Raw genomic sequence first — 14,209 nt, 5'->3', positions numbered from 1 at the left:
CAGAGTTAAGTTTAATATTGGATTTTTATTTGATTTCTCAAGCTTGGTTTTCAGCTTTAAAAAGGCTTTAATTTATCTAAAGACAATTTCAAAATGAATTGGAATCTTATTGCTCGTATAGCGCTTATAGTCCACTTGTCGTTAGAAACAATCATCAAATCTGTTTTCCCTTGAATAATACCCATTTCTTTGAAGTTTGAATACACTGTAAAGTTGTTTATTCGAAACAGTTCAATTGATTTAAATACGTTGTAAACAGGATGTCTCAATGCTCTCGTTTGTGTGGCGGTACATAGACTTGCTGCTGTTGCGCCTGACGATCTCCGCGGTAGCGTGAGTGCTGCTGCTGCTGATGTTGTTGCTGTTGATGTAGCATTGGGGGGGCATTGCTTAGTGGCCTGTTTTGTGCATCCGTAATAGGTAGAATGTCCACCTTGAGCACTTCCTCGTGGTTGCCATAGCCCATAAAGAAGACCACGCAAGTTTTCTCCGACACTCCCGTAATCTCAGCCTCATAATACTAGATTAAATGAAATTAATTAATTAAATTAAATGATTAAATATGAATTAGTTATAAAGATTTGATTGTTTTGGTAACATTTTGTTAAAGTCCAGTGACCTAAACTCACCCTTCCATCGTCCCAGTACTTGGCCATGCACAAGTCGCCCTTCTGCCACATCCAAGCGTCTCCAGGCGTCATCCCGAAATGCTCCCTTGGTGCAGCGTGTGGCACAGCAACAGGAGCAGTCTGATTAGCATGGGGATTTCCATGAAGTGTGGCTGGGCCGGGAGCAAAAGACGTCGGTGGCAATTCCTGCTGCTTCTGTTGATTGGGAATCGTCACTCCTTGGCTCTTTAGAAGGCTCATGGCAAACTCGTTTGCCTCCTTGCTCTGGAAACCCATGATCTTGCTGGGATCGTACGTATAGCCGTTCGCCAATTGACTGTAGTTTGCATGCGAATGATGCCGGGGATTGTGATGGTTGGATTGAGCCCTTTCTGGCTTCTGCGAAGGCAACTGTGCGGATTGCTGCTGCTGGGTTTCTGTTCCTGTTCCCGCCTGGCGATTGGATTGTCCTTGACCCTGTTTGCGTCGATTTTCTCGCTTGGGAGCACTGCTCACCTTGAGATCAGCCGTCTCTTCGGTTACCTTGCTTAAACGTGCATTGAAATCCTCTCCTGAGTTGTTCGAGAGTTTGGCTGTTGCAATCCCTGAATTCGATCCAGAGCTGACTGCCTGTTTACGCCTGTTGCCATTAGCGTTGCCATTCTCGCCCCTGTTTGAGCCTCCACGATTGCTACCTCGATCACTACCGCGCCGACTGCCGGTATGTTCCTTACCATTGGTTGTTTCTTGTTCTGTTTTAACCTCGGGATTGGTCTTGGCCGGCGGGTTGTCAGGACCATTGCGGTTGGAGGTTTTTACGGTCGTGGCCTCCGGTTTGTTTCGTCCAGTTCCACGTTCGTTAAAGCCTCCACCGCGCTCCCTGGGTGGTCTTTCTTCCCTGGGTGGTCTCTCCTCCCTGGACGGCCGTTCTTCCTTCGGTGGCCTTTCTTCCCTCGGTGGTCTTTCGTCCCTCGACGGCCTCTCATCCCTGCCTCCTCCTCGATTACGTCCACCGCCTCTTGAAGAACCAGCATGCCCACCGCGATGCGCGGCAAAGCTGCTCGATACATTGTTCTCAAACCTTGACCGATCACCGAACTTTCCTCCTCCGCCCAGAGCTGAAGATCGGCTATCCGGCTCGCTGAACCTCGAGTTTCCATATTGCTTAAAAGGATTAAAGTGATTGGCAGTGGGTGGGGCAGTAGGAGCAGCGGCAAAGGCCTCTGCGATGCTGGGAGTAGGTGTCTCCGTGGCTGGCAGCTTTGTAGTAAGAAAATCAAACAGGGTGGCGTTGGCAGCTGGCTTGGCAGCCTCGGCTTCGTCCTTGGCGCTAGCACCACGCTTTCCCTCTCTGGGCGGTCGATCTCCACGTCCCGGACGACCCATTGTTTCGATGGGATCCAAGCCTCCTGTTTCCTTGCGTCGTTTTAGGTTGAAAAGAGCACGCTCTAGATTGTTTCGGGTGGCATGCAAGGCACTGCGGGCCTCCTCCTCGCTGAAGCCCTTGTCCAGGATCTTCTTTATGTTGTGATCGACGATGTTCTGCCCACCGCCTCCAAATACCTTTTTGACGCCCGCCTTGGTAGCCACGGCAATGGCCTCAGTGCGCATGGCATTGAACTCGTCGTTCTCCTTCACCGGCTTATCTTTATCGCCCGAGGAGCCCAGGCTCTTGAAATTCCTCTCCCTCTCGGCGGTGGTATCGATTCTCCGGCCAAATGCCACCCAAGGCGGAGGCGCCGAGGTGCCGCTTAGGGGACGACCACTACGGGCATACCTTAACATGGTCCTGGCAAGGTCCCACTTCTCATAGAGGGCATCCACACGTCCTCCCAGGAGCTGAATCTCACTGGATCTCAGCAGCATGAATCCCTGCATCAACTGAAGTTTCTCGGCCTTGAAAAAGATCTTACTCCCTGGTGCTACATTGAGATTCAGCTGGGGCACGGGTTCCAACTCCAGGGCCTGTATGGAATTCTGTCCATCGCTCAGATCGAGTTGTAGTAGGCGTGGCGCTGCCTTCGATTCTTCGTTTGCTTTGGGAGCGGATATATTCCTCACTCTCTGCACCTGCAGAACAATTTTTCCGGGCAAAGTGGCGTCTTCGCGTTTCGTGGGCAGTGCGCCACCACCTATATCACGAATATCCCGCTGAAACAATGAGTAATCGGTTATTTTTAATAATTACACACCATTTGAAGCAGCCGGTTCGCCTACAACTCACATTCAGTGCTTCATCCACAATTTTTCGGGGATCCTCGCTGCCAACGGCTGTTGTCAGGACTTTAAGGCCCTCCTCCGTCAGGTGCCTGCATAAATAGTTAGTCCTCATCACTCCCAACAATTTTATGCGCTACTTACCATCCGACTTCCTGTAGTTTATTGGCTAATTCCATTTTTTCATGAATACGTCTTTTTTGCAACCCGAATACTAGCGATGACAGAAGTATTAGATGTGTACTCGCTAGTGATGCGCAATGCGTCAATTGGAAATATCGGCTGCCGGTGGTTAAAAGTATCGCTCGGGTGTTATTATTATTATTATTTAGGCCGAGTTTCTTGAGTGCCTCTTTGTAATTCTCGATCATATAGAGAGTCCCAGTGAATAATTACAGGCGTCCCATTTGCTTTTACGACAAGATTGTTTGGTTTGATTATATTCGTCTTATTCATATTCGTATCAGCTACCTTAACTACCCTTAAGAAACTATCTCCTTCTTCAAATTTACTGTTTAAAATTACGTTCGAATACCAAAAGTGGAGAAATACATTTTAATTTAAATTATTTTTGTATTCGTGGATATATATAACACATTATGTAGAGTTAAAAAAGTTTCTCATATTTATGAAAAATCCGCCTATAATCAAATGTTTATTTTATTTTTATATCCATAACATTGAGACATATAACATTCAATTTTTATAGAGTAGCATGCCATTCTTAATTTTAACGATAAGACGAATACCCCATATGTCACAGTCAGTGATTGAACTCAAACTTACGGGTTTATAACGACATCAAAAGCGGTCACACTGCCAACAAAAAATATAAAAGGGGCGGCCGACGGCAGAGAGAATGAATAACGGTTCGCGAGCGACAACGTTTCGGTTTCGAGTACGGAGTATATTTTCTAATCAACGAAAAGTGTTTAAGCACCAAAGCGAGATCTATTCGAAGCGCGCCCACATTTATTGCCATATCGTAGAAGCTGCAACAATTCCGTGGAACAATTTCTGTGGAAAGTGCTAGAAAAAATAAGAAAAAAAAACTGTGACGCGAGCAACAAACAGTCATCGGACGATTTATAGAGTCTAACGCAGAGTCCAAAGCATGAATCTATCATTCGCTGGCTGCGGATTTCTGGGCATTTACCACGTCGGAGTGGCCGTGTGCTTCAAGAAATATGCCCCGCATCTGTTGCTGGAGAAGATTGGAGGCGCATCGGCCGGTTCCTTGGCCGCCTGCTGTCTCCTCTGCGATTTGCCATTGGGTGAGTTTCTGCCCCCATGTAACATGGGCGGGTGCAATGGGGTTTCGGGTCCTAAATGCCCACAAATCTTTGATTTGTCTTTAGAAATAACTATAATTATATTGACAGCATATTGAATCAAAACCAACTTAAAAATTAATGTACAGTAAATATTTTTAAATTTAAGTTTTGACGAAAACATAAGTATTTAAGCATAGATCCTTGTTTTTTAATTCTAGTAAAAGGCAAGGGATTAAATTATTCTAATGCTCTAGAAAATTAAACTGCCTTTTTTATAAGAGGGTGCATTTTGGCAATATTAATTGTTGGTACAATTAATCAAATTTTTTGCGTACCTGAACTTGAATATTCTACACGGTTGTTTGCTAGAAATTCCCCTTGAATATTTTCGGCACCACCACTGGTATTTTCGCTATTTCTCTCGTCTTTTCTCTCGAAATACTTATTCACATACAAACGTGAAACAGCTGACTGCAAAAACAACCACTGGTCAGTTCAGTGACTCTGTTAGTGGGAGGGAGAAAGAGTGAAAGAGCAAGAGAGAAAGAGGGATGCTGCGGAGCTCAATATAAAACGCATTGAATTGAATTGATAAGATTGTTTGCGTTTGTAGGTCGCTAGGAAGTCAATGGGGGTCTTTCATAATTGTGTCTGAGAGTAGTGTGTTTTTGGGCGTGTTTGTCCAATTTCAAAGGGGGCTCGTCAGTCGAAGGAAATATGCGGCGTAGTTGAAAAACTTCACGAAAACAGAAAAACAAGTTTCGTGGGCCGGTACAACGCACTTTTGTAAAGCGGCTCCCAAATATATAACCAAATGGTCAGGCTACACAAACACAGCGGTGGGCAAAACAATAGCGTCTTTGTCTAATTTTTTTTTTGCAAATTTTAAATTTGAGCATTTTTGTAAATAAAAAGTTTTTCATACTGTAAAATAAGCTAGTAAACCGAACTTATCATATTTATGCATAAATCGATAGTATCTTCACATTTATTAAAATGATGTTCAGCACGTCAGAATAATGAATTAAAGTAAAGAATCTACATAAACTATCATCTGTCACAAAAAGATACTATTATTTGTACCCCAGCTGTACACATACAAACCTATTTTCATCGAGATGCTTGAAGGTCGAGTGTTTATTCATATATTTTGTTATGCTAAGGAGGCGCGTTCATCGAAAGCCGACTATGAATTCGAGGCAAAAGTTGTGCTATTGTGGAATCTGGTCTATATATAACTGTGAAATATATGTGGGCTTGTAACACGAGTTCTTGTTTTCGATTTTTACTGTGCAACGCTTCGTTTGTATCGTGGGTATAAACATGTCAATCACTGGGGAACGAACACAAAACTAGCGAGCGAGGAAAACAAATGTCAGCTGTATTACTCATGCAATTACCAATGCAACAGAGTACAGATCATATGGCTTATCGTTTGACCAGGGTAATCGAGAGCCATAATCTGGAATAACGTCAGCAGAGGCAACAGCATTCGGTCGTTAAAGTAATCAATCGATTTTTTTGCTTCTATGCATATGCGATAATTTCCATACCCGGGGCTTAGCATGCTCGATTTCCCCTGACTTTGCTTTCATTGAACGGGGAACACTAGGTTTTTATATATCTGGGTTTTGACCTTCAAATCTAAAAACAGTACAATAAGCTTTATCTCGAAATTATAAAAAACTTATGAACAGAATTTCTAACTTGCTAAAAAAGATTCCAAATCTAAACTAAAACTTTGGTATCAACATAGAATAATGCGTATCTTTTGAATGTAGACCTACATTTCATAGCATTAGAGATATGCAGATTTCAGTGTTCAACATCTACAACTCTCTGTCTGGATTATTCCGCTTTGCATCTTCCGATTTTCCAGTTTTCACGTACGTACGTTTACCTACCTGATCTTTACCCTCAGCTGCTAGAAAGTTCGTTAGCCTGGTCAGCTGTTACCTGCAACAGAATTTTCCTGTAATTTCAGTTTTCCCTTTAATTGCCGCTATTAAATGTTGTCGGTTGCATTTTGATCTAGGTCTATTTGATTACTCAGCTCATGGCGTGTATAATTTGGACTTTAAAAGTCGTTATGCAGTTTGAAGGGGGGTTTCGGGTCCTAAGTACAGGTACCTATGTATATGTACAGAAGCGTTGCACAGACAAAAGACGATTTGTTCCGATGGCAGATTAGATTTGTGAAAGTTTTTACTTTTTTTCGGGTTTGCCAACAGTGCGAAACAGAAAGACGAGGCAGGTATTGGACTTAAATTAGGAAATAAAAACCTATTCCAGTTTAATGTTACCTTAAAATGCAGTAAATGACTTGTATAAGGAATTATATTAGATCTCTGGTTTTTAGCAACATTAACTTGTATTAATATTGCAGTACTTAGTTCTATTGTCATTCACTCTGTTTCCTTTGTACTCGAAATGTCTGCTTAAATCCAAGGGTTATTCAGATAGGGTGTTGGAAAGCCACCTCATGTGGCTCTTTATAAACCTATTCATTCATGACCGCTCTTTTATGGCTCTATTTATTATCATCTCTTCACCGCACTTCCTCTTTGTTGTTGGCAACACTTGAACACGAGTTGGTTGGTGATCGCCACGCGAACTTGTCACCGTATCGGGTGACGGCACCGCAAACTACATATATATTGGCCATATATCTCTAATTTTCCCCATTTTACTGCGAGCACTTTACCCCTCTCAGATAATCGCGATTTTACACTCGATCACGTTGGAATAATGGCTTAGTTACAGGGCACTTGTAAACAAGTTGTTATCAGTTAGTGGAAATTGCCGTGTTTTGATTGATTCCGGATTCTCCCTTTTTTAGGTTCAGGGGCAATTTACTAAATTTCTAAATGCAAATCTGTAAATACGAATATATAGACTGCGTTTATTTTTAGTGGGAAAGCCAACGGCCGACCTTCAGTTGAGTTCCCTCCGCTGCCAATCTAGAAATTTTAGAAATAAAATCTGCAATTAATTGTTCGCATTTGAGCACGAATATACCTACATACATATATATTCATTGCTTATCGGTTTGATTTACCTTTATGGGCACGTTATCATGGGGGAGTCATGTTTTGTTGCCGATTTCCGTCGCTTAAAGTCCAACTTGCGGGTGTATCAGATATTCGCTTACGTAGTATATAGGCTTTTGAATGGTGGTTCGATTTCGTTGCAGCTGGTAATACGAAAATATGAGTCAAGTGCAGTTTCGCGATTTAAGTCGCACATCGAGCTCTTTGTTTGATTCAGACTGATCGCTATCTATATGGCCGTACTGCCTATATACATGGTGCATTCGATTGACGTATTTTGCATTGGGCTTAGTTTCCTATTCCCAACTGATGATTAGAGTACAAAGCAAACACTATCTGCATATTTACATGTGGTTCGCAGCTGTGTTTTACACCCTATACATAATGCTATCAGCTCTGCGGGGTCCTCTATATGTGTAGTATCTTCCAATGATCTCCTCCCCACAATCAATCGCCAATGCAAATGGGGCTGTTCATCATTATCGAAAGCATTATTGTTGATTGACACACTTTCTGCGGCACACAAAACTAATCCACGATAACACTTGGTCACGGGCCGCGTTTCAATTGGAATAAAATAGAAATAGTAAGGCTTTCTTCGAGGTCTAAGGCTCGGTATTTAATTTTGAAGGTATTGCATACTCTACCAATGCTGGAAATATATATGTACATATACATATATATATAAAATGATCAAGTTTAATAACATTGTCGGGAAAATGTTAGACAACCTAATGTATTGAAAAATGTTTAAAAATAATTAAAATAATTAAAGTTTGTTTACTTAAAAAGATTTATATTGTAAAATTATATTTAATATATTATATAAATACTTATTCATATCTAAGTCAACTCTTCGAATCGAATCAAAAATTGCAGCTGCCGAGATCCATGCACAAAATGTATCTTACCTTTCTCCTTTTCTCTTTCGAACTCACAAATCCACCCTGACAATATAAAAGCAAAATATCCGAACGTTTCCCGAAATCCGTTGCCAAGTGCAGAGAACTCAGCATTGCAATGTGACCTATATAACAAATGTATTTGTGTGACGCGACTGCACACAGAAAACTTACATAGTCAAGGTGATAAGTATATCCACTCGCGAAAATGTTTATTTAAATAATTTGAAAGTTTGAGAATGGTATCATTTTATGCAGAAAATAATATTTCATCGAATTTTATAGGAATTGCCGGTTTAAGTAATGAGCATTATAATTAAAATTTACTTTTTTCTATGTGATTCAGGCCTTTAAGTACATAAATATTCATTAGGTTCATCATTTTTCTTAAAATAATTTCGCAAGCATAAATCATTAAACATGTTCCATGGAAAGCATCTGAAAATTACTACATTTTCAACGTCGAAAGTTATCAAACATTCATAAATTATAAATGTTCAATTCTGACCCTTAATAAGTGTAGATTATTTGATCCAATTCATTAAAACTGACCGATTCGATAAGTGTTGATCCTGGCCCTTTCAAAAGAGTAAAGATAAATAGTTAGGATTCAAAACATTATATTGAAGAAATGGATAAAAAGCAACATAAAAACTATAAGTTTTCACCAATTAAGAGAACTATGATAGCAAAGGCTTCCAAATATTGACAAATTCCATTTAACAAAATTCGAAACAATGAAGTATTACAAGTGACAAGATAAATACAAAAATGGTGTAAACATAATTACTTTGCTCACTGTAAGCACACACACATGTAGAATATATGTAAGTGGGTAAACTATGCGCAAGCGGAAGAAGCAGAAATTTCAGATATTCTGGTTTTTGTGCTCTTCGAATACAACCACAAAATCACGTGATGAGGCCTTTTATTTTGCTTTTTGGGTGCCCTGATCCAAAGCGGTACGAGCGAGATAGGGCTAAGTAGAGCGAGCAAGACCGCTAAATTGAGAGCGTATAACTTGAGTTTTGGGGGTCAGACCTCGGAAATGGGGGTGTGTGTGCCGCTCTTCGTCTCTTTTTATGTTGAAAGTTTGTTGCCTTTTCTTTTTCCATGGAAAGCAACAACTGCATACATATGCTACTCCCCCAGCTCCCTCCCCTTCAAAATTCCCCGGTAACTTGTTTATTTATCCATTCAAGTCGAGCCCCCAAAGAAATTTATTTTTGGTGCAGCTGTTTGTATATATGTATGTATGTATTCCGCTCTTTTGTTTTCCTCTTTATGTTGTTTACAATTTCGTTTCGTTTTGGTTTCCATTGCCGTTATGCTCCCGGCCTCCTAAAGTGGGCGTTAGTTGCACTTGACTTGCGGTTACGTTTCACGTAACGTTAAATGCCAACTGTACGTTTTATTTTACAGTGGTGTCAAAAAATTAAAGCTCTTTAAACCAGGTTACGGAATTTAACTTTGGAAATACATATCTGTTATGTGTTATACATATGGTTAAAAGGGATAGATTTTTTTCGATTTTGGAGTAATAAAAGGAACACAAAAAGGTGTTTTCGACTATCGTAAAGACCTATTTAATGGTAATCGATTAAATTTGGATTCTACAAACCAAAATCTATTAGAAACCCAATTTTCTTATGTTTTTTGTTTTACGTTAGAGGTGGTTTAGCGTATTGACTATCCCACGGAAATCACTCCCACTTTTATCAAGCGTTTTCTTACACGCAGTTGTTATTTAGCTAAGAAAAACACAAACAAAAATAATTAAGAGGGCTGCACGTAACGCGATAGTGTTGTTTATTTGCATTTTCCTCCCTAGTTAATTATTGTTGTTGATAATCGAAAGCGGAATAGCGAAAACAAATTTGATATAGAACCGGGAATTGGAACCCCCATGGGTTCTATGTGTTCTTCAGCGCGGTATCAAATTCCATCCATAACAATTGTACTTAATGTCGTAGCAGCTTTAAATAGTTTAACTGATACTCGGACGTTATGTGACTTGTTTTCCAACCATCGTTAATCGCGACCCCCTCTGGTTCCATGGGTTCTTCAGCGCGGTTCCAAACTCCATTCAAAACAATAGTGTTCAATGTCGTAGTAGCTTTAAAACGTTTAACTGATACGCGGACGTTATGTGGCAAATAGTTTTCCAACTATCGTTCTTTCCCATTATATAGCATCGATCGCGTGACGTAATAGAGCGATTTATGATGGGTCGCAACCTCGACTTTCGCTATTCCGCGTTTTTTTTCTTGTCAGATGGCCTGATTTTGTTTTACGTCAGATTCTGGAGTACAACAAAAGTATTCTTGCTTTCGTTAGTTTATATTCTAACCTTATCATTTTCATAGCTGTAGGTCTTTCCGCTTTCATCTAATCAAAATATTTGGAAAGTGCTAGCGTGTGGCACCACGGGAAGCTTGATTTCTTATCAATATGGCACATGGTACACGCGAAACTACTATTTTTATGACTACAATATGGAAGCATACATAGGTTCAATAAATATATTATCAGTACATAAGCCAAAAAGTGTCGACTTTAACATTGATATCATTTACATTTCTTTTATGAATCTTACGAAAGAAACATATAATAAAAGCAATATAATTGTTCATCATTGTTAAACTCAAGGGTGGGATCCTTAGTTTCTTATCAGCTACATAAACTGTGTTGGGGGTCGAGTGGCAAATAGAACAAAACAAACACTTCCAAACCACTCAAGGTTCTTACGTCATTTTCCCTCATAAACGGGGCGGGAAATGGTCAACAACGATAACACTGCCAAGAGCACCACTTGACCCTTTGGATGACACAATGACGCAAAACCCGCAGGCGTAGATCAGCAATCGGGGAAACGCGCGATGAGATAGCCCATTGAACCCGAAAATATCAATATTGTATAAGCTAGATTAGCAAGGGTAATAACTATATATGTAGTCGATCTTGTCTAAGTCAAGCTTCGAAATTTCTATAACTATTTTTAGATTAATTACAGCCCCCCTTAACCCTTTTTTCGGAATCTCTACTATATACAATTTGTTTTGCAGTATCTTTATTATGTTTATAATTTATCGTTGTTTTAGTATTTTAGTATTAATAGGAATCGGAATCAAAAGGCCAACATTTATGGAATAGCTTAAAGCTTAAATATATTTTATGTTGTTAAACTAACAGCATCCCACATTTCTTCTAAATTTTTCAGGCAGCATGACATCCGATTTCTTCCGGGTGGTGAACGAAGCACGTCGCTATTCTCTGGGACCCTTCAGTCCCTCCTTTAATATCCAGACCTGTTTGCTGGAGGGTCTACAGAAGCACCTACCAGATGATGCCCACAAGCGGGTGAATGGCCGCCTCCACATCTCGCTGACTCGGGTTTACGATGGAAAGAACGTGATCATCTCGGAGTTTGAATCGCGGGAAGAGGTTCTACAAGCGCTGCTATGCGCCTGCTTTATCCCAGGATTTTCCGGTATCCTGCCACCCCGATTCCGTGGAGTCCGCTATATGGATGGCGCCTTTTCCGATAACCTGCCCATCCTGGACGAGAACACCATCACGGTGAGCCCGTTCTGTGGCGAGAGTGATATTTGCCCGAGGGATCAGAGTTCGCAGCTGTTCCATCTGAATTGGGCCAATACCAGTATCGAGATCTCGAGACAGAACATCAATCGGTTCGTGAGGATCCTGTTCCCGCCTCGACCTGAGTTCCTGTCCAAATTCTGCCAGCAGGGATTCGACGATGCCTTGCAGTTCCTGCATCGCAATAATCTAATCAATTGCCGACGATGTGTGGCGGTCCAGTCAACGTTCGTCGTTTCCGAGACTGTGGCCCAGCCCCAGGAGTTCGATCCCGAGTGCAGGGAGTGCAAGAAGCATAGAAAGGTGAGGAGTTACCAGTATTATACTTTATGAACTATCACTTACTTTCGTTTATTTTTATTTTCCAGGACGCTTTAAGCTCAAACATGCCTCAAACAGTTCTGGATGTGATCCAGGACTATATCGAACAAGCTAATAAGGGCCTGGCCAACTGGATCTTCAAACATCGTGGTATTAAACTGCTTTCCCTTCCCGCCACAGTGCCTATGGACTTTCTCCTTGCTACCATTTCAAAGTAGGTTTTTATTTACCATTGTATAAAAAAAACCACGAATCATTCTGATAATCTGTTTGATACATTTTTAGAATATCAGCATTGACGCCAAAACTTACCAAGCAAGCAAGAATTATGGTGGAGGACTTTATTCTTCAGTTGAATAACGCCATGCATATTCGCCTCCTAAATAAATTCACGGTGAGTCAATTAAATGCTTACCTTTTGCTTACTTTGTTGATGCATTCAAAGTGCATCTAAAGTTTAGAGATGAGTAAACATTGCTGTTTTGACTGTTTTATATACTTCTGTTTCAAATAAAGTAAAATCATTTTTAAATTATATCCGAAATGAATTTCATAATTTGTAGATTAGGGTATTAGATTAAAAATACTAAAGGATTGCTTTTTATTACAGCTTTATGACCAACCCCACTTTGATGCCACTGGTCTTCTGCATTCCAACCGCCTATATGGACCTCGTGTATCAATTCTTGTGGACGAATAGTAAGCTAAATAAGAATATTTTTACCTGAGAAAAAATCTAATTGTTTTTCTGCTTTTAGTGGAGCCACCCCGCTGGAGGACGATGTCGATAACTTTGAGCATGTCCTCAAGATGACCACGCACAACGACGCTCTCTATGCCTATTACTACACCGACAGTAACACGAACAAGGTGAAAGTAACCGAGATTTTCGACTTTGACGAAATGACGGAGCACGACGAACTGGCCACCGACCTGCAAATATACGAAGGCTCAGTCGAGGATCACCCCAATCCGCATCAACACAGCCACAATACTGTTGTCAGCGAATGGAATGGCGTCGAATCAGGTTTGTACCTAAAGAAACACAATTCTTTCAAATCAAAAGCTCACTTCATTATCTAGAGAAAACGTATCATTTGCGAATTGAATCAACACCAAACATTTTTTGCAGTACAAATTATGCCCACGACTCCCGAACTACACGACGTAGCCTTTTAAAGCACTATCACACAGTTATCCAAAAATTAAACGACTATAAATGCACCTCCATTACCTTTAACCCACTCAAGCATTAAGTCCATATTTAAATTGGCAGGTAAATTACCAAAATTTCAATCAATTCCCCTTTATTCCTATTACAAAGTTTCATTTCACCAAATAAAATATTTTAAGTTGTTAAACTAAATGGTACTTTTTACTTTAATCCTCTACAGACTTCTTCATCGATGCCCAGACGCCGAATTCGGAGGATAGTAAAACAACAGCGCCACAATTTTCACGACTGGATCTGGAGCCCGAGTCAGATGCTAGCGTCCTCAGCGATCCTGAGGTGGATCAGAGTTTTAGCAGCTCTACGCACGGCAGCGAAATGTATATAGAAATTGAATGAGAAAGGGGAGGAATATGGGGGGTCCCATCTTAGGAACTGTAACGAAACATCTCCAAAGCGGCTCGTAGCAAAGCGAAAAGCCTAGTAGCGTTTCCATTAGCCTAATTAGTCTTAGTACGACCAACATATGTACCTAACTTAACTTAGCCGTATGCTGCCATTGTATCATCGCCAGTTTGTAAGCGGCAATTAGCAATTAATTGCATTCTTGTTATTAGTCACCCTCACACGACTTGTATTACATCAAAATCACATCTGTGTTTAGCCTAAGTTGATAATGTTTAAACAATAAAACAGTAAACAAGATTAAAAATCGGTGTCTATGACTAACATTCATTTATTGTTAGGAACAAAAAATTTCAATCTTTCTGGCAGTATTTAAATTTTAATTTTAAAAGGAAAAGAGGTAAACGGTTCGCCATTATAATTTTATATACCCTTGCAGTTATTACTAAACGACTACATTTCGATTTCTATGCCTATATTACTAAAAACAATGAAGCAATGTAGATTTTGCGCTGCATTTTGCCGTCGTTTCTATGGCAAAGTTTCAAGGAGTTAGCTTTAAAACAGAGGGACTAGTTTGCGTAGAAACGAACGGACAAGGACTAATTATTTATTCTATTATTATCATTTTATAATAGGATCAATTTTAAATTAATGTGTT

At 40.4% G+C, this 14,209-nt stretch overlaps 2 protein-coding genes across 3 annotated transcripts; one reads left to right on the top strand and one right to left on the bottom strand.

Moving 5' to 3' along the window:
• Positions 1 to 188: 188 nt before the first annotated feature.
• On the bottom strand, positions 189 to 3,053 carry LOC108041026 (tudor domain-containing protein 3). The gene is made up of 4 exons (XM_017118789.2): positions 2,970 to 3,053; positions 2,833 to 2,917; positions 630 to 2,759; positions 189 to 520 (listed from the first exon to the last, which is right to left on the bottom strand). The coding sequence occupies exons 1-4, from the start codon at positions 3,002 to 3,004 to the stop codon at positions 266 to 268; spliced, it is 2,505 nt and encodes an 834-aa protein (XP_016974278.1). The 5' UTR covers positions 3,005 to 3,053; the 3' UTR covers positions 189 to 265.
• Positions 3,054 to 3,674: 621 nt separating this feature from the next.
• On the top strand, positions 3,675 to 13,855 carry LOC108041027 (patatin-like phospholipase domain-containing protein 2). Of its 2 annotated transcripts, XR_001769103.2 has the most exons (8): positions 3,675 to 4,099; positions 11,272 to 11,954; positions 12,020 to 12,186; positions 12,258 to 12,366; positions 12,583 to 12,671; positions 12,731 to 12,999; positions 13,105 to 13,248; positions 13,367 to 13,463. XR_001769103.2 is itself a non-coding variant. In XM_017118790.2 (7 exons), exons 1-7 carry the CDS (start codon positions 3,940 to 3,942, stop codon positions 13,540 to 13,542), a joined length of 1,653 nt encoding a protein of 550 aa, XP_016974279.1. In that variant the 5' UTR covers positions 3,675 to 3,939; the 3' UTR covers positions 13,543 to 13,855. The 2 variants fall into 2 exon arrangements, 1 of the variants encoding a protein (XP_016974279.1); XM_017118790.2 differs by lacking the exon at positions 13,105 to 13,248 and having other exon boundaries at positions 13,367 to 13,855.
• Positions 13,856 to 14,209: the final 354 nt, after the last annotated feature.

The sequence above is a fragment of the Drosophila rhopaloa genome, unplaced genomic scaffold (genome assembly GCF_018152115.1).
Source record: "Drosophila rhopaloa isolate 14029-0021.01 unplaced genomic scaffold, ASM1815211v1 contig_47, whole genome shotgun sequence".
Lineage (NCBI taxonomy): Eukaryota > Metazoa > Arthropoda > Insecta > Diptera > Drosophilidae > Drosophila > Drosophila rhopaloa.
Note: the sequence above shows the minus strand (reverse complement) of the source record. Positions and strands in the feature narration are given on the sequence as shown.